This window comes from Sapajus apella, unplaced genomic scaffold, assembly GCF_009761245.1.
Source record: "Sapajus apella isolate SASKATOON/1434 unplaced genomic scaffold, GSC_monkey_1.0 scaffold64, whole genome shotgun sequence".
Lineage (NCBI taxonomy): Eukaryota > Metazoa > Chordata > Mammalia > Primates > Cebidae > Sapajus > Sapajus apella.
This window is the reverse complement of record NW_022437004.1, coordinates 2,798,246-2,826,134: the sequence shown is the minus strand read 5'-3', so window position 1 is coordinate 2,826,134 and position 27,889 is coordinate 2,798,246. Positions and strand designations below refer to the sequence as shown.

The 27,889-nt window shown below is 37.7% G+C and overlaps 1 protein-coding gene and 1 pseudogene across 3 annotated transcripts in view; one reads left to right on the top strand and one right to left on the bottom strand.

Annotated features, from left to right (window-relative positions):
* LRRC8C (leucine rich repeat containing 8 VRAC subunit C) overlaps positions 1 to 27,889 on the bottom strand; it is a 110,980-nt gene that overhangs the window by 37,156 nt on the left and 45,935 nt on the right. For 2 of the 3 annotated variants that reach the window (XM_032247825.1, XM_032247824.1), the window contains exon 2: positions 3,386 to 3,527. In XM_032247825.1, the coding sequence (XP_032103716.1) occupies positions 3,386 to 3,523 (138 nt within the window). In that variant the 5' untranslated portion in view covers positions 3,524 to 3,527. Of the gene's footprint in view, positions 1 to 3,385; positions 7,207 to 27,889 lie in introns of those variants that run through there. The other variant, XM_032247823.1, reaches the window with a different exon arrangement.
* Positions 25,322 to 25,733, top strand: LOC116529918 (annotated as a pseudogene).

Below are 27,889 nucleotides of genomic sequence, written 5' to 3'. Positions count from 1 at the left end.
CCACTTCCTGCTACATCGCTCACCCTCACAATCTCTCAGCAAATGTGTTGTTTTCTCTATCACAGAGAAACAACAAGCCATAAGGCACAGACTCCCATCTTTGTCTCTGTGCCAAATAAAAATGCAGTTGTAGCTATCATTTCCATTCTGGTGGAAGATGCCTCCTGCACCCAAATCAAGGGTAATCCTTTCACCTAGATCCCAGATCTTCACCTCATTCCTCCTGAAAATTACTATTATTAACACAAACTCCTGGGTTTTACATCCGACTGATTACTTAATACCTCCATGTCGATGTTTAACACATATCACAAACCTAACATGTTTAAAAACAAACTTTTCTAGTTGCTGAGGTCTAAAACTCTTGCTCATCCTTGATTTGACTTTTTTTTGAGATGGAGTCTTGCCTTGTCACCTGGGCTTGAGTGCAAAGGTGTGATCTCGGCTCACTGCAATCTCCACCTCTTGGGTTCAAGCAATTCTCCTGCCCCGGCCTTCCAAGTAGCTGGGATAACAGACATGAGCCATCATGGCCGGCTGATTTTTGTATTTTTAGTAGAGATGGGGGTTTCACCATGTTGGCCAGGCTGGTCTTGCTCCTAACCCCAGGTGATCCACCTGCCTCAGTCTCCCAAAGTGCTGGGATTACAGGTATGAGCTACCATGCCCAGCCAATTTCTCTTTTTCTCTTGTATTTCACATTTAATCTTCCAGCAAGGTGGATTTTCCTTCAAAATTCATGAAGAACAACTGCTTGCTTTCACCCTACTCCAAACTATGTAATTATTTTCTTGCCTGGATCATTGCACTAGCCTTCCAAATACCAACTCCACTTCCATCCTTAGCCCCCTACAATGTATTCTCAACAGCTGTAGCGATCTTGTTAAAACATAAGTCATGCCAATCCTCTGCTCATAATTCCTCCAAACATGTTCTATCTCACTCAGAACAAAGCCAAGCCATCCAGGAGCCTACAAAGCCCTATGATCTGGCACCCATTGCGTCTTGGGCCTCACCCTCTACTGCACTTCCCCTCACTCACATTTCTCTGGCACACTGGCCTGGCTTTTCTTGAACCAGTATCTCCTGTAACTCAATAGATCGATCTCTGATGTGTCAAGGAGCATCATGAATCACAGGTTTCACCACAGTCACAGAAGTCCAATGATACAGCTTCCTACAGGGCACTTATCACTCTTCCAGGCCAGATACAGATGACCAATCAGTGGTCATTTATGCCATAATGTTGCCTAGTAACACAGCTAACATTCACTTTTATCAGGTCTCCAGGGAAACAGACTAGAAAACTGAAAAAATCATAAAATCAAATTCTTCTGCAGAAAAGGAAGGGCCCTGTGGCTTCCTTTCACTATGTGCCTATTGTTCTTGCTGTTCCCTCTGCCTGGAAGCCTCCTTCCAGCACATCTGTGTGGCTTTCTCCTGCACCTCCTTTAATTCTTTGGCCAAAAGTCACCTTTCCAATGAGGCCTTCCCAGGCCATCTTATTTGAGGACTGCAGCTTCTATCTTACCTGCAGGAAACTTCTATTACTCTCTTGGCATGCTTTATTTTTTTCCATTGCCTTTATCATCTTCTAACATATTTACTAATTGATTTTGCTTAATTTGCTCATTTTCCCCATAAAATTTAAAGTCCATAAAGCTGGGATTTTTGTCATTTTTTTCCTTCATTGATAATTCTTAGAACAGTGCCTGATACACAACAGGTTCTTCTACAATTATTTTATTTATGAATGGATTCATTGGCACCCTTTGTTGGAGGGGAGGAAGGCGAAATATTTTCAGGGACCAAATAAAAGACAGCATGATGTGAGGGACTAAGAGCTGGAACTTGGGAACCAAATTGCCTGGACTGAATAAAGGCTTTGACATTCACATTGGGAGGATCCTTAACCTCTCTGTGCCTCACGTGTCTAATTTGTAAGTGGGGATAGTAATAGAACCCACATCTTAGAGTTATCATAAGGATGACATTTGTTAAAAATGCATGTACAGTGATCAAAAGAACTCCTGACACATGGAAAGCAGGGTGTGTTCACTATTTTTAAGGCCAACTTTTAAAAGTCCTTTATTTTCACTCTGTACCACTTCTAGTAATTTCTCTCTCTCCATAAACCCCCTCTTCCAGCTGATCTACCTGAAAATCACGTCTACCCCATAGCTTCTATAATATGTTGATTTCCATTGACTTTTCCAACCACCGACGTAAGATTTTTAATGACGTAGTTGCTACTTTTCCATGAGTTAGTTGTGTGGCCTGCCATCACTGTCCATGGCTTGAGTTCTGACACATGCCTCTCTCCTGGTTTCGACCTGTCCTTATGGCTGCCCCTTCTCAGTCTTCTTCAAGGGCCCCACTTCCTTCTCCATTTACTCTTTAATGTTATTACTGACATTGTCTTCCTCATCACATTCTCCCTGGGTGATTCCATTCGCAAGCATGGCTTCAGCTCTCATGTCAACACCCCATATATGCCAGTCCTACTGACAGTTTCCCAAAGATGGCATGCTCTTTCTCACATCCGTGACTTAGAGCTTTCTTTTCTCCTCTTGGTGTTCTCTTACTTTCAGCTAAGAAGAGGTTCTTGACTAACTTTAGCTGGTTCTCCAAGTTTTAATTCAACCATCACCTTTTCTCTTATTCACAAACCAAAGTGAGGGTTTTTCTTCAGCACTCTCTTAGTGCTTTTTGGACACCTCTATCATAGTATAACACAATTTATTTTGATTGCTAGTTTATTTATTTCTCCCCTAGAAATGAACTATTTATATGTATCCATGTCCTCAAAATATGGTACCTGGAACACAGCAGTTATGCAAAAAAAAAAAAAAAAAAAAAAACACCTGGATTCAATACATAAATACATAGCATCTATATAATTTTTTATTGTTTTTTTTTTTAAATAAATTCAGAACTAAACATTCAGTAAAATAATGATATCTTATCAAAATGTTAGTTTTTGCAGAAAATCTTATTGGGGTAATGGTCAAAGATGAAGAAAAGCAAAAAGTTCCACTTGGGCAATATAAATGGTGCTGGATATATGCTATATTTCACTGCGAAGCCAATTTTGAAAGAAAAGGGTCCCCCTTTAATGTTAGTGACATCAGATGTTATTTGACTACAGTCAAGTGCTCTTTGGGCTCATTAAAATCATTCAAGTACCATTAAATCATTCATTTACCTTATTAGAAAAACCCAGTAAATAGGTGTTTCAGGCTTCCTGCTATGATCACAAATACACTTACAGAGAACAGTGACTAATACTTACACGGTTAAAAATTATACAGCCAGTTCTCTAAGGAGGTTTCTTTGACCTGTGTCTTGCTCTGGCCCTCATTTTGCCAGGGGTCTAGGCACCTACCTGTAAAGTACATCCAAACACGCCGATCATGAGCATGGCTACTGACAGGTAATCCGTAAACACATCCCACCATGGCTTCAGCACTCGGAAGGCAGGTTGCTGTTCAGAGAACTGCCGGAATTCTGTCACAGGAATCATGTTTCTGAGAAAAGAGAGATTTCTCATAAATTAATTTATCTTCAAGTGCAACATACTGCATTGTTAACAAATGTGGCTCCAACTCCTCACAACAGAGGTCTGAATTAGTGCAAGAGTTGTCAAGACTCATCAATGTTCCAATGAGCCACTGAATAAAACCACCAGTCGAGGAAATAAGGAGACCCAAGTGGAAAAGGCAAGTACTTTACTTGTCTTTTATTGCCCAATAACAAGGTTCTCTTTGTGCTCCACGTGGGACAGAAAGAACATGGCCAGACACTCGCCAAGTATCAGTTATTTTCTGGACCCTCATTTATCTTAAACAGAAAATGAACATACCAGGAGAACTCGAGCCCATTCTTTGAAATGTTTTTGCTATTTATCCTACCATCTTGGGTTACTGCTTTAAGCTATTTTTTTTTTTTTTTTTGCTTTAAACTATTTTTAAGTATAATTTTAGCATTCATTTGTATTAATTCTTTATTGAGACCTATTTATAAAGCATTTTGCTTGTTCCATGGGGAAGGAAAACAATGTTTCCATGTGGTCCTTGTCTTTTAAGAAGAAAGATCTTATTGATGGTGGTGGGTTGAGGAGGCCCCAAATTTTCTTCCTTGTTTCCTTTTTGTCTCTGTGCTTCAATCTTTTTTGTATGATTTTTTTCTGTTTCCTGTACTTCTCACATTTTACTGTGAACCCCAAACGTATCCCATATCCTACTTTTCTCCTCTGAGACATCAGTTTACTCTGCAAACTCCTATCTCTAACCAAATGACAGAAGGTAAATGAAAAGGGCACACTCAAGGCTCTGGGAAAAGAGAAAAGAGGCACATTCTTTTCTTCTTGTCCTGGCTCCTCCTTTTTTCTCTGCCTTTAGTGTGACCCAGGAACTGAGGTTAATCATCCTGCTACTGTGAGAATAAAAATTATTTCTTTACCTTATGGCAAGGAATAAGGGTGGCCAAGGAGGGCCAAAAAAATTTCACCTTGCTTCCCTAATATTGAATTAAGAACTAGATAGACAATAAACATCCCAGATAAAAGCAAAGCCTCTTCTTTGATTACAGCTTTGGCAACGATTACAACGTTACCTATTCTGTCTTGCTGCTTTGTGACTTCTTCTTCTTAAACAATAATTTGTCTTCTTTTTAAATCTGTTCTTTAATACAATGTTAAAAATTTCAACTGCCTGGCAGTGTTCTCCCCTATGACCTACCTACTTGACATCTGTGCAGAATACAGTTTCCTCATTTTACTGAAACACAACTTTTCTTAACTCCCTTCTGTTACCACCAGTAGGCTGCAGGTTTCTTGATGGTAGAATCTACATGTTCTGCCTATACGTTTCCTTAAAACGTGTTAGAGGCAAATGGCACAAGCTCAATAAATTACTTTGTATCTTTCTAGTGTCATTAAAATTTTAGGCTAGCCCAAACTTGGATTTTCCTGACACTGTATGGCCTCTTTTATTCTCAGTAAATTATTACAGTCCCACTGCTCCAAATATTTGATAGTCACAGTTGTCTCAGTGGCAGTAAGAACGGCATAAACTCATCTTGACTTCCACCTTCCACTTCAGAAGCTACTGTCTTACTCTATTTTGCATCCCCATTACTTGCCATAGTGCCTGAAAAACAAGAAACTGAACAACTGTTGACTAAATGAATAAATTCAGATGCTTATTCATGAAGCAATGTTCATCCAACTCAGATTTAGGGTGACCCTAATCAGCTGCAGTGGCGGGGATAATTAGCAAACCACCTGTGTTATAGTCTATTGTTCCTTGATAGATTTGGTTGTTGTCTCCTCCATGATAAGTTTCCTTACATCATAGAGGAAATTGGACTTATTTATAAAAGTGAGCAACAATTTCAGAAATAAAATGCACCAATATAGAGCAATGGCTCTCAAACTTTTTGGTCTCAGGAGCCCCTTATACTCTAAAACAATGAGGAGAAACCCAAAGTGTTTACATGGGTTATACCTATACATATTTACTATACTAGAAGGGAAAACCAATAAATTTAAAATATATATAATTTATTGAAAACTAAACTCATTCACTAATATATATCATTATGAAAATAACCATATTTTCTAAAACAAAATTAGTAGAACGATGAAATTGTTCTACAATTTTGCAAATCTCTGTAATGCCTGCTTAATATAAAAGACAGCTGAATAGAAGACATATCTGCTTCTGCATTCAATCTAGCGTGATATGATATGCTGTTTTGTCTGAAATTTCAATCTATTGTGATATGTTGTTTTATCTGAAATTTATGCACCAAACATGGCCTCACAAAGACGTGGTTGGAAAACGGAAGAGTGTTCTTTTTATAGCATTGCAGATATTTATTTTTAAGAGTATACTAAACCTTGACTAAATTAGTTGCAATATGAAATTTGGAAACTATATCAAAGAGCTTTTTAAACTTCATTATATTAAAATTAATTATTCCATCTTATACTTTGAATGGATTTTTTTTACATATTCATGATTTTGTAACATCATGCATTGGTAATTTGGAAAACATTGGATCATGGAGTTATGCAGATCTTCCAAATGTTGACACATTTCATCATAATAAAATATTAAGACATATTTTAGTAATAATATTTTAAAATCACATTCATTAATATCACCACTATCATCAGAAAAATGTTTAAGTACTGGGAAGCTGTCAAGCTCATGACAGTGATCACAAGTTTTCCAAAATTCTAATTATCACTTGAAAGTTTCAATTTTATTGCTGTCAACAAATACTATTAGTTGTTCTCCTTGAAGTGTCAGGATCACTTCATTCATTTTGAGGATATATATGCCACATACTCAAGTCTCAATAATCAGTTGTTTTATTAAAGTAAAAGTAGTATAATGTGATAAAGTAAGCTCATCCTACTTTCAACTCCATTACAAAAGAGCTTTCTCTTGAGACAACCATTGCACTTTGGAATGCAGCAAAAGTGCTTTGTGTATTATTCCCATTTCATCATGTAGTGTATTAATAAAACATGCAGTCAGAGGTTGAGAGTTATTAAAACAATAAATTTTGCTGCCTCAATAAGGACAGTAGGTGAACCTGGTTTTTTAATTGCAAGTGTGTACCAGTGAAGAACACAATTCCTTCAGCACAGTCTCATGCCTCCATCTTGAGTAACGTGAAGATGCCTTACTAACAATGGCTTTGCACCATCAATGAAACAGGCAAAAATCCCTGAGCATTATAAAATAGTTTTGACCTCATGGGGTCCCTTAGAAAGGTCTAGGTTGCCAGGCTTCCATGGACCACACTTTGAGAACCACTGAGGCAGAGGGTCACTGTTCCTTTCTTTATCTAAGTCTTGCTTTGAAAAAGCAAAGACCTGGATATTCACAATAGGTGAGGTTCTCTGAGTCCTTGCCTGAGTTGCCTCACAGGCCTCATGCTTTTAATATGGGAAATAAAGTCAAACTAAGGCATCTAAGAAATGTAAGTATTATTTATTGCTTCTTAATATTGGTATAGTCTAGATAAGACGGAATATAAGACTCGATAGGGAATCAGCTGGTCAAGATGGCAAAGTTTAGTGCTGCAACACAACTATTATTGCACTTAAACTCTTTTGAGTAAATGTGTATGTGTATGTATGTCTACATGTCCACATATATATATGTGTATCCTACATATAAATATATATACAGATTGATATGGTTTGGCTGTATCCCCACCCAAATCTTGTCTTGGATTGTAACTCCCATAATCCCCGTGTGTCAGGGGAGGGACCTGGTGGGAGGTAATTGAATCATGGGGGAAGGTTTTTCCAATGCTGTTCTCATGATAGTGAATGTCTCACAAGATCTGATGGTTTTATCAAGGGCAGTTCCCCTGCACACACTCTCTTGCCTGCCACCATGTAAGATGTGCCTTTACTCCTACCTTCCACCATAATTTTGGGGCCTCCCCAGCCATATGGAACTGTGAGTCCCTTAAACTTCTTTTTCTTTATAAATTACCCAGTCTTGGGTATGTCTATTAGCAACGTGAGAACAGACTAATACACAGATGTATAATATACACATATTTTATTAAATTAACATATTACAAGGCCCCAAACCAATATCTAAAATGGTATTAATCCTTAATGTATTTGACGCAAAAGGTGAGTAAGGGAGGACTTGAATAAAAAACTACAAATCTAAAGACAGGGTAGGTATACCCTTTGCTTGCTTAATGAAAACATTTTTTTGTACTCCTCTTTCACAACTTTCAGTTCCTCTGAAAATCCATGCATTCCAGTGACAGCCACACTTGATCAATTTTTCTTTCATTCCCACTGTCATTTCCAAGTGATTTGTGACAATTTCAAGAGTTATCATTTTAAGTTAAGGGAGCCACTTCTGAATAAACTACTGGGTTTAAATAGGGAGCTAAAGATCAATCAGCATAATTTTATTTCTAGTTAAACATTTTCCTTTTTTAGAAATATAAATGATTATGTTTATACCTCCTCCAACTTTGATTTTCAACTTACTACAAAAGATTTTAATTTACCTTATTAGTAATGTATTTGGAAGTCTAACATTTTAAATTAAATCAAGAGATTCTGGTATCCTAATTTTTAAAAGGAAAAATATCAAATCTCTGTTTCTGTAACCTTTTGCAGACATTCATATGCATTTCCTTATTTAAAATTCTTATCATAGGCTGGGTGCGGTGGCTCATGCCTATAATCTCAGCATTTGGGGAGGCCAAGGCAGGTGGATCACACTTGAGGTCAGTAGTTTAAGACTAGCCTGGCCAACATGGTAAAACTCCATCTCTACTAAAAATACAAACATTAGCCAGATGTGGTAGTGTGTACCTGTAATCCTACCTACTCAGGTGGCTGAGGCAGGAGACTCAGTTGAACCTGGGAGGCAGAGGTTGCAGTGAGATCGTACCACTGCACTCCAGCCAGGGCAACAGAGTGAGACTCTGTCTCAAAGAAAAAAAAGAAAAGTATAAAACACCTGACACTAATCAACTACCAAGTCAAATGTCCTGTGGCCATCTCCAGACCAAAAAAAAAAAAATTATTAGAAAACTATTTTAAAAACTATTCTAGTGGATCCACATTCAACATAACTTTATTCTCAAAGATATATAATATTTTGGTAAAGAATATTGGTAAAGTTAGGTATAAACATAGAGTTTATTTATATGGCTCTTCATAAAATAACATGTCCTCATCCCTGCCCAGGATAATTTTAGTATTCTTGTCTAGAATTAATATCATAGAATGTATTCTGCTCTGTCAATCCATGGCCTAAAGAATATGAAACTTATTCTAGCATGATTCCAACATGACTGCTAACACTCTTCTACGGCTATCAGGTGGGTAGAGCTAACATTTGTTTTGTTCCACATTTTTCTGACATCAGATAAACAACATCATTCAAGGAAACAAGAACCAATTTCAAATGATGGTAGGTATCCTGTCAGTAACCCAGTGAGTGGCCCTGATCAAAATAATATAAAACAATTTAATAATTCCTGAGCACACGAAATAAGAATTCAACAGAAAAGAAACCCATGTGTGTTGCTCATCTATGTTGTTAAATCCAGTGGTCAGTTCTCATTCCTTATCTTTTTGTTGTTGTTGTTGTTTTTGAAGACAGGATCTGGTTCTGTCACCCAGGCTGGAGTGCAGTGGTGCAATCTTGGCCCACTGTAACCTCTACCTCCAGGTTCAAGCGATTCTCATGTCTTAGCTTCCCAGGTAGCTGGGACTACAGGCGTGCACCACCATGACTGGCTAATTTTTATATTTCAGTAGAGACGAGGTTTCATCATGTTGGTCAGGTCTTGAACTTCTAGCCTCAAGTAATCCACCCACGTCGGCCTCCCAAAGTGCTGGGATTACAGGCACTGAGCCACCACACCAGGCCTTTCATTCCTCATCTTATTATGAGCAACATTTGACATAATTTGACCATGCCTCTCTTGGCTTTTAAAGGACACCACAACCTTTTGGTTTTCCTTCTACTTCCCTGGATGTTCCTTCATTGTTTCCTCCTCTTCTCCCTGACCTCTTATTTTGGAGCATCCCAGTGCTTAGTCTTAGGGCCTTTTGTCTTCTCTAATGCTTTCACTCCCCTGATGATTGCATCTGACCTCAATGTTTCAATGCCATCTATACTTAACACTTGACAAATTCGTATCTCCATCCAGACTTACAGATCACTACCTACTCGACATCTCCTCTTGGATATCCACTACACACATCAAACTCAGTCTGTCCAAAACCAGCTTTTGTCCCAGTCCCCTATTCCCCATCCCCACAGCAAAGCCCTTCTCCACTTACAGTTTTCCTATTCAGTAAATAGCAACTCTATCTTTCCAATTGCTTAAGCCACAAATCTTGGAGTCATCTTTTACTGCTTTGTCTCATAAAATCACATGCAGTCCATCAAAAAACACTTATGTACTTTCTTTCTCTCTTCGCTCTCTCTTTCTTTCTTTCCTCGAAATTTCACAATTGTTGCCCAGCCTGGAGTACAATGGAGCCATCTTGGCTCATTGCAACCTCTGCCTCCTGAGTTCAAGTGATTCTCCTGCCTCTATCCCCTGAGTATCTGGGATTACATGCATGTACCAACACACTTGGCTAATTTTGTATTTTTAGTAGAGATGGGGTTTCTCCATGTTGGTCAGGCAGGTCTTGAACTCCCAAACTCAGGTGATTCACCCACCACAGCCTCCCAAAGTGCTGGGATTACAGGTGTGAGCCACTGCGCCCAGCCTTGTGTTTCTTAATGTATTGCATCTCTACTTCCACAAGAATGCAAGTTTCACAATGGCAGAACTTCGCTTTTCAGTTCTATTGTGTTCATCGATATATTACACTTACCTAGAAAATAATGCTTAGCATGTATTAGATACTCAGTGTTTGATGAATAAATGAGTGAATATGTAGTAGTTTTCGTTAAGAAAGCAGTATATAATTGCTTTTAGCTTTAGAAATAATAATTGCAAAAAGGAAAGTATATGTCTGAGCACTGTCATGGTAGGAGAATCCCACATGCAGGGCCGGGATATTAGCCGAAGCCAGTGTGGAGGGCAAAAAAGGTAAGGAACAGAAATGCCATGATTTTAAATGTATGGGTTCTTTTCAATTGTACCCAAAGCCTCCACAAATCAAAATAAAGTCATCAGGATATGCTGAAAACATCAGTTATAAAACAAATTGCTTTTCCTTTGGCAGTGGAAAGATGGAAATAAAAAGCAGGAGAAAAAAGGCAAAATTTCCCAATTACATAAAAATTATACCTTTCTCCCTTGAGGGAGCATGACTGTAGATTGTGTTTTATTGTACAGTTGTGGCATTCATGACAAAATATTTCTAGAAAAATCCACTGAAGCAGAACATAATTATATGGTTCTGTAGAAATGTATTTAATTAAAAGAGAAATCATAAATGAGTTATATTCAGTCCAGGCCCCTTACTTTACGGCTAAAAAACCTGAGCCAAGAGAGATCAGGTGACTTGCCCAAGGAACACAGCTAGTGGTGAGCTGTAACTTTTAACAAATCTTTTTTTTTTCTCTCTAGAGCTCTTTGCTCATACCACATGATGCTGACTGGCACTGAAAGAAGTTAAAATGTACTAAGAAACAAATAGTTTAAACAGAATATTTCCTGTACTCAAATTTCTCTTTTCTTGTTTGTTATTTGACAATACAAAAGAAAAAAGAAACTAACATTAACACATTTAAATGATTCTTAAGATATACTGTCCTCATAGCATCATAAAATGTTAGAACTTTTGGCTTAAAGGAATCTTAAGAGGTAAGTGGAACTTGCAACCCGATGAATACTTCTATCTTATCTCTTCCTTGGATATCTCCATGCTATTGTATGTTCAATTAACAGGCCAATTACATTATTTGGAAAGTCTTCAAGTTGAGCTTAGCCTATTTTTCTAAGGGTGTTGGTGGGGGTGGCAAAGTACTTCTACCTAGCAATTTTAGTTCTCTCTTACACAACGAGGATATTATTCCTTTGTGTTTATACTCTTCACATATTTAAAGAAGAATCCTTTTAATTGTGGGTACTTCAGGCTATACATTTCAAGGCCTTTGCTTTACATGATAGTTTCCACAGTTATCTATATTATTGCAGTCATAGATCTTTGAATCCACTAAGAATTTATGATCAGTAGCTGCTTTCTTCCTCTCACAAGCATAATTCACTTTCATTCACTCATGTGCTTGCTATAAATTATGAGGGAATTGTATGCCAGGCTCTGTGCTAGGTGCTGAGAGAATCCGTCACCCACATGTACACTCATGGGAGAATATTCATTGAAGAAATTCCTATAAAAACATGAATTGAAATTCCTTTGTAAATGGGATTATTGTTTCCTGTGCCAATGGTGCATTTACAGAGGTTGTTACAGTATTTCTATTTCACCAAGGATAGAATTTATATCTTACCTTTGTATCTTCAAGAAAGCAGCACAGTGTCTTAGAAGCAGCACTCAAACACATTTGTTATACTGAAATCAACTTATCCATGCTTATCATCCGCACAGATAAACACGCACCCAATCAAGCATTGTAGTAAGGACCAACTTTCATTATATTATCATCCCCTAGGACAGACCCTGACATTGTAATAAATAAAGGAGAGACTATTACCAAAAAGCTCCATGTTGTAAATAATGATTATTCAAAGAACATCCACTACTGAAGAAAATGTTTGAGATGAGAAAAAGAGTCAGGAATAATTTATAATTTCAAAGTTAGAGATCACTGAATTTTTAATGCACAATGTACTGTCACTAGAGCTAAAGATGTGTTGATCAGTAATGTCTTCTAAGGTCTTAGCTTGTATCCAAGAAAATGGCCAAATGTTGTGACTCCCTTGTCAGAATATAAACCTATTAAGAAACAGGTGATAGAAAACAAATCCAATCATTAAAGTGTTATTAACAAAGTAATGGTTTGGAATATTGCATTTCTAAATCTTGCTGGGATCTTAAAAGAAAGCTGTAATTTCTTTGGGATTTTTGTCAAATAGCTTCAGCTCTATGTATATGATACTAATAATTATTTAATGCCTATTCTGCACAATTCACGTATATTAAAATTCAGAAATCCTTTCTGAAATGAGGCTAAGCTGAGATCTAACATCCCTTTAAAAGCTGTTCACAAAAGATGATAATCAAATCTGTCATTTTCTTCCCTATCTCTGATATTGTGAGTATACCTGCAGTCTCCCGCAGAAATGGCTTAGCTCTCTGCATTTTACTGCCTTCATAGTCACCTCTTCATTCCAGTTTTTTTTTCTGTCTCCTTTAAACTAGGAACAGTCTTCCATGAGGTAGTGTGGAGACACACCCCCCACCCCAATCAGACTCTAAACCTTTGAAAAGGCTGCACGTTTCCCCTTGAACTCTCAATATCATTGACTGTGGTTTAGATCAGGTTTTCAATCACTTTGTCGGTCTCGACATCCAAAAGCTAAGTCAAATTCAACTGGGGAAATCTGTAATGATTGAAGAGTACTGATCTCTTCCTTCAATGTACAGAAAGACACTGAGGTTTATCTCCAATCCAGTTTTACCCCTTAAACAAAGTGGGCACAGGGTTCTAAGCAGTAGGCACAGCATGAACATACAGTAGAGCCCAGAAAACCCAGGCATGACAGGTGCTGGCGAGGCCATCTGTGGGAATGCTGCTTTCCTTCTGATGAAGGGCAGCAACAGAGGAGGGTACAGAAGGCAAGAAGGCTCCTGCCCTCAAGAACATTAAAACGAAAGTTTCTTGTTTATTTTGTAACTTCTAGAATTTAGAGTTATCTGAAAAGGCAAGGGGTCACCTTTTATTTTATGTTCGTTGCTCTGGGGCCTAAAATACTAAAAAAAAAAAAAAAAAAAAAAGAAAAAAACTTTTGAGTTGAACTCTTAATGATTTTGCAGGAAAAAAGTTGTCTTTTCTGTTCTGACAAGAAATTTAGCTTGTTTTTCAAATACTTTTCACAAACATAGATGGTAGACTGGTACTTATACAAACTGTCAACCAAAAAGTGTGACGGAGAAGCTAAAGCAACTTTCTGTCCAACACTTTTCCACTTTTTTAAAAAATAGGGGTAAAATTTAAAATTTTCAGCTATGTTAAATATAAAAAACTAGGAAACAAAGTACATTGCTCAGATACCAAGAGACTGCTGTTCAAAGTGAAAGACTGAAAGACTAAATGGGTTTAAAGTATGATAATTTTTTTGTCCTTTCCAATTAAGCTAATTTTACAGGAATCTACCATTTAAAATGTGCCATCTAGATCAGGGACCATGAAAGATTTGATAATTGCATAAAAACACTAACTGTTGACTAATTATCTTTGGGGCTTCTTAAAAAGGCTGCCCTCCATCTCATGGCAGCTGTTGATTGGTCTTTCCTGTTGGATGAGCCCAGTAAAATCCGCGATGGAAGGAAAAAATTCAGATCCTCCAGCCTCCAGAGAAAATAGCTCTGTAGGAGCATTAAAACTGATATGAATGTACCTAAAAATCAGAGTGTTAGGTTTTGTCTATCCAGCTTATGAATATTTAATGCAAGGCTTTGTATCTAAAGGAGAAATAATTGTTGATTTGGCTCTACATTTAACATATTGATTTAATGGCCATTTTTTCCAAGTTAGACATTTTATGAGTTCCCTCGTCTAAGTTTTCTTTTCTCACAGCAGAGCTAAATATCTAATGCAAAGATATTTGATACTCATAGAGTCACACAGTCTAGAAGCTGAGAAAGGGCATGAAAAGTTTCTTTATAGGAAGGCTCTAGGTAGATATAGCCGAACATTACTGGTCTCTCAAATCTAGGTTGTGCCAAATATCTATATGAAAAAGATTCTTAGAAAACATGAATCATTTAATTAAAATATATTTTTCTGACGACAGATATATTATTTAATTTAAAAAGATAAAAACCTTACCCTACCTCAAAAAGAAACAGTGAAATTAGGTAACACATATTACACAATAACAAAGGCCAACAACATAAATAATAGTGGTAGGGGCCTTGTGGTACTAATCCTACAACTGGAATGTTCTTTCAATACCCACCCACCTTACTTTGTTAACTCCTATGCATACTGCAGACCTAGGCTCTAGCACCACTTGCTCAGGGAAGCTGTCCCCAGTCTGTCTCTGTCACATCCAGGGTTTCAGGCTCTTGTTGTGGACATCCCTCTGATGACACCTGTCACAGAGGGCGCTTTCCATTCATTTGTGCTCTTGGATTTACACTGGCCTGCCCTAGGCTATAAGCTCCATGAAAGCAGAAATCATTTGTTTTGTTCACCACTGTTTTCCCAACAGTTCACAGTATTTGGCATGTAGTAGGCACTCAATATATATTTATTGGATAAATAAAGGAGTAATTACAAAGAAAATTACAAGAATGGTCTAAGTGTAATATCTTGGATTTATTAGCTTGTATCCTCTGTCAGAAAAAAAAAATAGAGGAAAAAATATAAAGTTCATCAGCTAACTTAGAACAGGACCAAAAGCAGTGCCAGCTTCATTGACAAATGGTACAGTATTTTGAAATGGCTTACTAGGAGTTGCTATTATTGGTAAGAAAGCTGGCCTGGAGCCAGATGAGGTCTTCCTGAGAAAACCATCTCAAAGTTATCTAGAGCCTTGCCAAATATATATTTTTAAATGGTTGAAAAACCTAGAAGACAAGCTATGGAAGTCTAGTAATGTATTAACTTGCATCGTGACATCCCAAGCTAATTTCAGAACCGATTTTGCTCAGCAACTTCATCAGGAGGATTAAAAAGGTGGATTGAGGGTGCTTGAAATGAGCAAAACTGGCTCAAAAGTTGTTAACTAGGGAGATTTAAATATATTAATCACAAATGCTAAAAAATAAAAAATTGCATAGAAAGCTCACAGGAATGCAATTAAAACTTTAGGATAAGTAGAAAAAAGTATGGAAGAAAGAAGAAAAAACTTACTTTTAAAAGTCCAACACTTCAGAGAAGAGAGATCTTTGGAAGTTCTGATGAAGGACTTAGGATGAAGTGGATGATGTTTTGCGCAGTGGAAAATAGGCACAGGGCCAAGGGAAAAGACAAGGTTTATGAAACAACTGTGGAGATGTTTGTTTTCAATTTTTACTATACATATTTATGTAAAAAATATGTAGAACAGTTCCATGGTGGGAGAACCGGGAACTCCGCGCTCCCTTCAGTCACCCTGGAGGCCTCGCAGAGGCGGTACCAGTGATCCGCGAAGGCACTGAGCCCTTTACATCCCCGAGAATGACGAGAGAGTACCTGCTCTTGTAATGTTTGATCTTCTTTTCCGATGACCCATCTTAAAAACTCAACACAGACTAATGTTTTAGAAACCTAAAACATTAGGTAACACAGACATAAATTAAAATTGCTTCTATAAAAATAAATAAATATCCACTCAACAGAGAAATGGAAATTGGGGGAAAGATAAGTTGGTTCATTTCTATTCAACATCTTTGAATACAAGCAGGGTCAGTCTTGGGATTCTTGTGAAAAAGAAGTGGGAGGTAGGGGAATGGGGGTGGAGAAGTTCTAGGATCTTGATGTACCCTTGGTCTTTCCACTTCTGGAGGCTAAACGGATTATCAATGGAGACAGCTACTGGAGTACAAAGTTCCAAAGGACATATGCAGTGTCTTTGAAAGTTTCATAGTCCTAGCACTTACTACAATGCCTGTAACCTTATCAATTCTTTCTGTAAGTAATAGAATAGCTTTATCTGCAAGGTAGTGAGCTCATTAATGTGAATAAAGTACTGAATAAGACAGACATAGTCCCTGTCTCTATGAACCATGCATTATGGTAGAAAGACAGACTAGTAAACAATGACACACAACCATTTAATCACAATTGTGACAAGCATGATAAAGTAGGCATTTAGGACACTCTGACAGCATACATTAGGACCTGAGCTACTGGGGGTTTAGGAAGTGACGCTTACATGGAAATATGAAGTGTAGTATAAGTAGTAACAGCTAGGTAAAATTGGAGGCCAGGGCCAGGAGAACATTCCAGACAGTGAAGGGTCTGCAACGTAATGGCTTTTTGTTGTTGTTGTTTTTGCTCTTAAAATGTTTCATTTTGCTATCCATTACTCATAAATGTTTCATTTCTGTTTATTTTGAATAACATTGGACCCTGTCATTTTCTATCTGTAGAGACATAAGGATAGGGGTCGCCTGAGCTGGTCCAAATGATCTGAGACAAGGAGGGAACCATGGTATGTTCTTAGATGGAACTGGCAAAAAGTCACCAGACTCACTCACCAAAAATTGTTTTGCATGATATGTGTGAAAATCTACCCATGCTTCTTGTAGACTCGTGTAAAGCTTCACAGCTTCACCTTGCTTCTGGCTGTTAAATGGGAAAACTGCCTTCCAGAATATGCAAACTGACTCTGACTTATACTCGGTCATCCTCCACATAATGCCTCAACATTAATGCCTCAACGTAAACATCAATTCCATGTTAAAATCTGGCTCAGTAGCCCATGTTTGTACCAAGCTCACAGAATTCTCATGACAGGCATTGAAGGCTGGTAGAATCTCACTGGGCCATTCATCACTAGTCATGGGCTGTTCAACAATCTCCTGAGACTGAACACATGTAGCAACATGAGGGTCAACCATGTCTTTACTCTCCTGAATCTGTCCAATTGTGTGCCAGCCCCTCACTCAAAATCTATCTAGAATACCACCTTAGGAGCTGACTTCTAAGCTACACACAAAGATTGTCTTTGGTCAGAGGATAGTCTCATTTGACCTGTTTTTTACTTTTCTCTTTTTCTTCTTCTCTTCCTTGAATATGCCCTTCCTCTTTCCTTTTCTCCCTTCCTCCTCTCTAGCCTTCTTCCGTCTGTAACCTCTTTCAACACATTTTACCTAACTACTAAGTGCCAAGCACTGGAGCGAGAAGATAAATAAAAAGCTATAGTAGAATATTTGACTACTTGGGTGGCTGAGGCAGGAGAACCATTTGAGACCAGGAGTTCAAGGATTCAGTGAGCTATAATGGTGCCCATGAACAGCCACTGCACCCCAGCCTGGGTGACAGAGTCCGACTCTATCTGTAAAAAACAGAAAGAAGAAAAAAAGAGAATGTGTGGGTAGCAGATCTATAAACAGGAAAACTAAAAAATGTATTATCCTCCACTTTTCTTTTTTCACTCTTCAGCTCTTTATATTGATTTAAACCCAAAGGGCTTGTATGAGCCAGGCCAGCACAGAAAAGATGCATACCAACTAGCTTTTTAACTCCTGCAGGTGGTTTGCCAAGAGACCTGCCAGAGACAAACAGGGTATAAAACCAAGCATGAGCCTGCCCTGGGATGAAGATATAAAAACAGAAATAAACAGTACCTTCACTTTCACAATCTAAGTTTTAAAATGTAATAGATTCAGATAGATTTTTTGATAAATTCCATGCTGAATAAACTCTTGCAACTTGCTATTCAAAAGTTAAGAACTAAATAGATTGGTATAAGAGACACTTGAATAAACTTCTATGTGTTCAGTATTTTCACCCATTATTTCTCAAACTGACATTTTTCTGATGAGAACGTCCACAGCTCTTTTTCAGTCTTCAGCAGGATTTGTAATCCCCCAAATACTTAACCACTATACCAACAATGCATTAGCTGTTATGATTATAGAAAGAAAAGCAGAAAACATATGTTGTAAAGAAAGTATTTGCCAGAATTAAACGAGAAAAAAAAAAAGGCAGAACATGAATGAGTCAGCATGAGGGTATAACAGGCTAAGGGCATCAACTTCAAAGAGAAAATGAAATTATTTGGGTTGCCCTAGTAACACCAAGATAAAATGCGGAAATGAAAATGCAGGGTTTAACGCTAAGGAAACCTTCAGCACTAGAGTCCCTCACATCATGGAATGAGCTTTACCATGGCAACATGCAAAAAACATGTAAACAGATTAAATACAGAAAATATCCAAGAGAGTGAAAGCATGGTATTAATAATAAGGACTAAGCTGATCTAATAAATATCCCAGACCTTTCTTTTCTTTGACTCACAGAATTGAATAAGGGGAATGGCAAAGGGTTTGTAGGGATCAAATGAGATTTCCTTCAGTGATATATAATCTTAAATAATTAAAAAAGTTAAACATTATGGATTATTTCCACCCATTCAATTTTCTACAAATGACACAGAATATCCATTCATTCTAAAGATCTGTTTTCATGATAAGAAAAGGCAAAAGGAAAAACAAACAAATGTAAGAAATAGAACCATCTTCCTAGGTTATATTTTCCATGTCTGAGCTCTACTTTTTTGGAGGAGATCTGTCATTGATTATTAAGGCAATAAATGACTCCTCTCAAGGGCAATCATATTAATATAGTACTAGAGTATAAAAATAATACTTTAGAATCCTAGTGGTTGGAAGCATGCACTGAGGTCGGGGTACCTGAGTCTGAGTCCTGGCTCTGTCACTCGTAAGCTGGGTGACCACAAGAAACATACTTAATCCTTCTGTTTCCTATCTTGAAAATAGGGAAAAGAACAGTATCTTGCTTGATAGGATTGCTGGGGAAGCATGTAAGAGCTAACTGTGGCAAATACTAATAGTGGTACTAGGCAGGAATTAGCACTCAATAGGTGACAGCTACTAATATTAGCAATAGAGATGACAATCAAATTTGATAATTATGATAGGGAGTTTACAATATTTAAACATTTTATTTTGGTAAGAGCATAAGATCTACTTGCTTAAAATTGTAAGCATACGATACAGTTTGGGTAACTATAGGTACAATGTTGTACAACAGATCTTTAAAGCTTACTCATGTTGCAAACAGCAACTTTATGACCATTGATTAGTATTTTTTTTTTTTAAGACAGGGTTTCACCATGTTGGTCAGGCTGGTCTTGAACTCCTGACCACAGGTGATCCGCCCACCTTGGCCTCCAAAGTGCTTGAATTACAGGCGTGAGCCACCACACCCGGCCCCATTGATTAGTATTAATAGCTCCCCATTTCCCCCTCCCTGCAGCCCCTGGCAGCCACTAGTGTTCTCTTTGATTTTATTAATTTGACTATTTTAGATACTTCATATATGGAATCATGCAATATTTATCTTTCTGTGACTGGCTTATTTGACTTATCATAATGTCCTCATTTATCCATGTTGTCAAATATGGCAGAATTTCCTGTTTTTATAAGGCTGAAAAGTATTCCATCTTGGGTATATTTTCTTTTTCTATTCATCTGTCAATGGACATTTTGGTTGTTTTTAAATCTTGGCTATTGTGAATAACGAAGTTTACTTTTAAGAATAAGAATTTCTTGGTGTTTAGAGACTTCTGTCCTCACTTGAGGTACCACACTAAAATAGAATTCTTTATATAAACAGAAGAAAGAAACTTTTACAAGTTGTTTTGGTTAAATAGGAAAGAAAAAATATATAATGTTATCATGCTTACTAACTGCCAGGCATTAAAAATGTTTTCTGTTGAACCTCCATATTAAATCCATGAGGTAGGTATTATCTTTGCTGTACAGAAGAGGAAACATACAAAGAGAGATTAAATAATTTCTACAAGATTGGAAAGCCTGTGAATGGCACAGCAAAAATTTCAACTCAGGGCTTTCAGATTCCAATGTCCAGGCTCATTTCACGTAAAGAGGGACATTATTTTAGTCTCTAACAATCTCCTTTATGGGAAATTCAGACTTGACATCCATTGGCAAAGGACCTATTTGGAAACTTACCTTTTTCAGTATTGCATTCAGGGCAATCATATTTGTGACTTGAACACTGTAGCCTAAAATCTGACACTGAGAGAAAGCCAGTCTGATGAATGGTCTTTTTAGAAGTCATAAAAGATTCAGCTTTTGTCCATGAAGGAGTCACTAGTGTGAAAGTTACGCTCCCATAATAAATAGCTAAGACAATAAAATTTTACCAGAACCACTGAAGCTCTTTTGTGAAGTGCTCTTGGTTATATCTGTTTTTCATTTGATGCTAAATAAAATGAAAAACAGGTAGAGAATGCAGTCCCCAAATATTGCACTGTTCCAGTCTCCTTTAGGGGAATCTGTATGTGATTTCCAGGAACTTGGTGCAGCAAAACAGCAAGAACCTTCTGTACTGAGAATTTGAATGCTGGGAAACATATACCAAATCGAAACAGAAGGACAGTGACTTCTTACTTCCTTTTCATTGTACAACTTAATGTAGTCAAGAAACTTAACTATTTAACCATCTCTTATCCCAAGAAATTTATCAGGATCCTCCCTTCCCTGATGTTTCAGCTAAGTGTTTTGCTTTATTGTAGATATGCCAACAAAGAACATTCATTTTTCTATGACTGGTTCAAATGCTCACTGTTTTTTAAAATTATTATTATGACTTTGCACTTCTGGTTTCTGTACCCAGGTCCCACAATGTTTCCAGAAGCAGAAAATGGAAAATACTTTAGGTAAATGTTATATAAAATATTCTTATGGGTATCTAAAGTCTCTTTCTAATCCATGGGTTGACAGCCTGAGTTTTGCCAACTAACTCACTCTTGATGTTAAGGGATATCAAAACATAGCAAGCTGCTTAAAAATTTAAGCTCTTTTTAAGGGAATATGGCTTATGATGATTTCCCAGCAACCTGAGTTCCAAGGCTCAAATGCCCTAAGCTTAGATTTTCCTCATCCCGTCAAACACTGCCCTGCAGGTAACTCTGTTATTGCTTTGCTTTGTGTTTTACTTTAATTTCTTCCTTCCACTGCCCCACGTTTCCTCCTTTAGTTTCTCCCAATATAAGTAACTCATGCTCTGGCTGATGGATTGGGTGTGAGATTTGAGAAAGAAGAATCAATATGAGTCCAAGATTTTTAGGTTGAAAAGCTGAAATAATGGAATTGCCATTTAATAAAGGGAGTGAGAGGCTACAGAAAGAGTAGGTTTAGCGAGCGGGATAAGGAGTTTGGATAGAGACATCTGAAATCTGAGATGTCTACTAGACATCCAAGTAGAGGGGCTCCACAAACAGCTGGATACAGTAGACTAGAGAGAGGAAAGATCTGGGATAGAGACAGAAGTTTGGGAGTCAGTAGTGTTATAAAAAGTGGTAGGATGAAACCACCTACGGAATATATAGGGAAGGAAAAACTATCTAGGACTTCCTGCAGAAAGGAGCATTCTGCCACCAGATATTGGCATGAATATTGTTTTCTTACTTCCTTCAGGTCTCTGCACATATATCATTATTGGAGACACCTTTTCTGGCCACCTATTGAAAATATTAACACAATTCACCAGCAGCAAGGGCATGACATACCAGCACTCCCCTTTTCATTCCCTAAGTGCTTTCCTCAATAGCATTATCTTTATCAGATGTACTATACAGGTATTCCTTATTTATTTGTATGTCTATCACTCCACTGCGTCATAAGGTAAGCTCCCTAAAAATGGGGATTTTGTTTTGTTCACTTCTGTCTCTCACTGCCTAGAACAGTACCTGGCACATAAAAAGTACTCAAAAAGTAATTGCTGAATCAATGAAATGAGAAATGAGCATCTACTTAATCTGAAATTATCCCAGTTCTTAAAAATTAATAACAGAAATGTTTATGGGACTACCAAAAATTAGAGTAAGGTGCATTTCGTTTTGGGAAAGAGAACACCAGATTTCTTTTGTACCACTTTGCATTTTCTCATGACACCTGCACTCTGTTTAGGGGCAAAGAGGAAGCAAAGAAGTCATAAGAGGCCACCTAAGAGATCTGCATGGAGCTGGAAAAGGAAGATTCTATCTTATTTAGAGAGTTGGGAGAAGGAACAAAGGAGAGGAGTGGGACAAAAGGTTCCCTGGGCCTCATTTGTTTTGAACCATGGGCTCCTTTATAGTATTATTAACAGTATCATGTTTTTTCCTCTATCCACATTGCCAGCCTCTGTCAACTTCCAGGGACCTACCATGGAATAAGGTAAAGGCTGCAGGAAGGGAATATAAGTGTTTATTAAGCAATAGCAGAGTTCAATAGTGATCATGGATCGTTTGGGTCAAAATGCAGTCATATATTGATTAATAATGGATATATGTTCTGAGAAATGCATCAGCATCACTGGGCAGTTTTGCCATGTGAACGTCATAGAGTGTACTGTTACAAACCTAGACGGTATAGACCACTACACACTTGGGCTATGTGGTTTGGCCTCTTGCTTCCTAGGCTATAAATCTGTACAGCATTTTACTGTACGGAATCCTATAGGTAACTGCAGCACAATAGTAAGTATTTGTATATCTAAATATAGAAAAAGTATTTGTGTATCTAAATATAGAAAAATATTTTATATATAATATAAAATTTAATATATAATATAAAAATTTAAGATATTTTTAATATTTTATACTTTAATATTTTTAATATTTTACACAATAAAAATGTATGAAAGATTAAAAATAGTACACCTGTATAGGGTACTTACTACGAATGGAGTTTGCAGGACTGGACGTCACTGGATGAGTCAGCAAGTAAGTGGTGAGTGAATGTGAAGGCCTAGAACGTTACTTTGCACTGCCGTAGACTTTATAAACACTGTACACTTAGGCTACACTAAATTCATAAACAAATATTTTTCTTTCTTCAATAATAAACTGGTTACTGCAACTTTTTTACTTCATAAATATTCTTTTTAACTTTTTGACTCATAATGACATTTGGCTTAAAACACAAATACATTTTATAGCTGCACAAAAATATTTTTTATTCCTTATTCTATAAGCTTTTTGTTACTATTTTTTGCTTTTTAAACTTTTAAACTAAAAATGAAGACACCAATATGTATATTGACCTAGGCCTACACAGGGTCAAGAACATCAAGGTCACTGTCTTCCTCCTCCACATCGTATCCCACCTGATGGTCTTCAGGGACATAATAACAATAACACACATGGAACTCTCATCTCCTCTGAGAACAATAACTTCCTCTGGAGTACCTCCTACAGGACCCACTTGAGGCTGTTTTACAGTTAACTTTTTAAAAAATATAAGTACAAGAGTATACTCTAAAATAATGATAAAAATTATAATACGGTAAATACATAAACCATTATCGTGGTTGTTTATCATTATCAAGAATTATATCCTATGTGTAATTGTATATGCTATACTTTTACATAACTGGCAATGCAGTAGGTTTGTTTACAACAGCATTACCACCACCATGTGAGTCATGTGTTGTGCTACAACATTATGATGACTATGAGGTGATAGGAATTTTTCAGCTTCATTACAATCCTATGGGACCACCACTGTATATGCTGTCTGTGGCTGACTGAAATGTCAATACATGGTGCATGATTGTACTCAACGGCCAGTGACCGGGAATGCACCAGCACTGTAAAATGGGATCGTGAGAGCTGTGGGAAGCGGTGATGGGCCAGAAGTGGGGCAAGTCAGCAATCATGTTGTTCTTTAAAAAGACAACACAATACTAATCTGTGGTATTCAAGAGTAAGACAGTTAACCTTTTGTTATAGCTAGCATTATTCAGGTCCCTTACTGGAGTTTAGGGCTCTATTTTAAGAGGAATATAGAAAAATATTACATAGACATATATTTAAGGGCTAAAAATTTTACCTAAAAAATATATTTAGATTCCAACGATTTCTGACCCATCTTAGCTATTGCCCTGATCCAAGCCACCATCATCTCTCAATTATATTACTACAATATCTTCCTGACTAGTCTCTCCACTTCTACCAATGACCCCAATAGAGTCGTCTCAAGCTAGCAACCAGAATGATCCTGGGTTTCTTCTCCATTCAAAATCCTCTAATAATTCTCCATCTCATGCAGTGAAAAAGCCAAAATCTTTACTAAAGTCCTAAAAGGCCCTCTGTAATCTATCTCCTACCCCACACCAGGCTCATAGCCCTCTCCTGCACACTCACTTTGCTCCAGCCACACTGGGCCTTTAGCGCAAGCTTGTCTAATCTGCGGCCTGCAGACCACATGTGGCCCAGGATGGCTTTGAATACAACCCAACAGAAATGTGTAAGCTTTCCTAAAACATAAGAGATTTTGTGATTTTTTTTTTTTTTAGCTCATCAGCTATCATTAGTGTATTTTATGTGTGGCCCAAGACAATTCTTCTTCCAATGTGGCCCAGGGAGGCCAAAAGATTGGACACCTCTATTGTAGTGGTTTCTTGACACCCCAGGTTCATTCCTGCTTTTGCATGTGCAGCACTTCTGCCTGGAAATCTCATCTTCTTGGTATCTGCAGGGCTCAATCCTTCACCTTCTTTAGGCCTTGCTGAAACTTACCCAATTCCAACCACTTTTTACCATTTCTATCACTACCCGTCTGGTCCAAGCCTTCACCCTCTTGTTTGGATGATACTGCAAAGCCGATTTAATATCTCACCCTATCTCAGCCACACCACTCCCTTTCCTCCTGCCTTGTCTTATTTTTCTCCGTAGCACTTAACACCTTTGAACATACGATGTATATTTTAGCTAATTATGCATTTCCTTTTCTGTCTTCTCCCATTTGAATGCAAGTCTCATGAGGGCAGAAATTTTTGCCCAATTTGGAAAATGTTTTGTCCCTAATGCCCAGAAGAGTACCTGGCCCATATTTGTCACTCAATAGATATCTGTTAATTAAAAGAGTAAAGTAGTAGAAACAGAACCTATAAAGAAACACCAGGGAGACACTACATCTCCCAGAGGCTTGTAGCTAAGCTGGTTCTCTCCTTTCTTGTCGGAGGTCTCTGCCAAAAGCATGCTCCATTAGATCATCATTCAGTCCAAGAAGCATCCAAGCTTGATCTCCCTCTTTGTATTTATTGGAGCCGAAGGTACTGGAGCAGCCCTCTATTTCTTGTGTCTGGCACTGTTCGATCCAGATGTTAGTTGGGACAGAAAAAATAATCCAGAGCTCTGGAACAAACTGGGCCTCAATGATCAATACAAGTTCTACTCAGTGAATGCGGACAGCAAACTGAAGAAAGAAGGTCTAGATTTCTAACTGAAATGTTTCACTATAAAACTGCTTTAGAATGAAAGTCTTCCAGAAGCCATCCACACAATTTACCACTTAACCAAGAAATATTTCTTCCCTAAATGCATAAAACCATGTTGATCAAATCTATTGGTGATTACACTATTAGTAAATAACGGAAACTTGGAAAAAAGAAAAACACTACATAAATTGAGACAAGCAAAGGAATACACAAATTTAATGGAGGAGTCCAGAGCATGGACGCCCATGTTTAGACTGCAGTGCCAAGTACAAAATGCTTCAGCTCTGCACATCACAGAGATTTACGAAGAAACAACCCATTGTTAAATGACCAAATAAATGGTTGTAGGACAAAATCTGAGGGTTGGTCATGCCAAGGAGATGTAAAAAGTAGGACAGTGAATCATGTTTTGATGGTGAGCCTGCTGTCTGGAGTCAGGGTGCTGATGAGAAAGGTTCTGTTGCTCCACTACGAGCTTCAGATGAGTATTTCTCCAGAAGCCAACATTACTTACTGAAACGCAGAAAATACACGTTTTCGAAGGGAAAAGATATGGACTGGTATTAAATTAATAACTTCTGATTGGAAACCCTGCTGACAGAGTTTGGCTGAGATTTATTAGAGAACACTGAAATTTATTATAGAATCCTTGGCGGGAAATAAAACCTAGGATGGGGAGGAAGAGTGGCTTGCAACCTTGACTGCACATTGGAATCACCTGGAGAGTTTTGCAAACACTGATGCTTGGGTGCAGTTAAATCAGAACCCCTGGTGGGGGGCCTAGGCATGAGGTTTTCAGTTTTTTTTTTTTTTTTAAAGGTCATCAAGTGATTCCAACATATAGCCGAGGTTGAGACCTATTCTTCAGAAACATGTTTCTTCCATTTGTGATTAAAAAGTAGAGCTACGCACTAAGTGAGGTCTTAGGGAAAAACCAGAGCTTTATCTGGACCTACAAAGGCAAGGTTTGCTAACTTAAAACGATTTCAGTACTCTATGAATTTATATTTTAATATCACATCTTTGGTTAATACTTACCTAGACACCACCCCTTCCCAGATCACCACATCAGGACTGTCAGGCTTCCCCACACAGCCCACCCTCTCTCAGGAAGAGCATACTGCTTGTACAATATTTGAAGGGTCTCAGACCATGGCTGCAGTGTCCTGTTTTGGAAGCCTGTGGCTGAGTATTTTCATAAGCACTCCAAAATCAACACTTTCATACTTGCTCTGTTCACTCCTTCGCTCCCCTGGGTTATTTATATTCTCAACTATTTCCACTCCCACACTGTAAGGGCAGAGACCAGGTTGCTCATTTTGGCATGCCCAGCCCCTGACCTAGTTGACTGAGGAGTAACAGTTTTGCATGACACAGAGCTATGTACTTGTGTACATATGTACATAGCTCCACATGTACAGCAATGATTTACCCCTCAGAACAGTTTCTCAATGTAGATGATGCTTTGAACATTAAAACTGTAGTTCTGATGGGGTCCATGTTTATCAGTGTTTTATTTTAGAGTAATAGTTCATTACCATTTTATTGACAGTTTTATTAACAGCAACAGTAAATTACTGTTACTATAAAATGAACTTCTCTTTATGTATAAAGGAAAACCCCATCTCCATCATAACATGATCTAAGGTTTACTATGTACCTAGAAGTGTCAAGCACATCACACATATTACATTACTTAACCCCCAAATATATCTCTGGGCTCCAGGTACTATAAGCCTACTCTTACTGAAGAAATGGAGGCTTAGGAAGGTCAATATCCTGCCTGTGGTTATACAGAGGTAAGGAGAGGGGCCCTGTGTATAACCCAGGTAATCTGTTTTTAGAACCGGTTAATCTAAGTCACTAAACCTAACATTCCATAGACAACAGAACAAAACAGAATGAATTGAAAATGGAGCTGAATTCCTTCTTGAATGAATTTAGGAATTAGTTAATAGGAAAGGGTATTTTCCTTTATAGAAGTGTTTCATAAAAACTGGGATAGCGGGGCTTGGTGACACAGGCTAGCTACTTGGGAGGCTAAAGTGTGAGGAGCGCTTGAGCACCGGCGTTTGAGACCAGCCTGGGAAACAGAATAAGACTTCATCACAGACAGACAGACGCGCGCGCGCGCGCACACACACACACACACACACACACACACACACACACACACAGACATACATACACACACGAAAAGATACTACCTAAAATTTCCTATTAACTCACATTATAATATCAGAGACACTTTTAAATGTACATCATACTTAGAGTGTAATATATACATACTCAGATACATTTTCTTCTTTTAAATTTGTTTGCTTTTC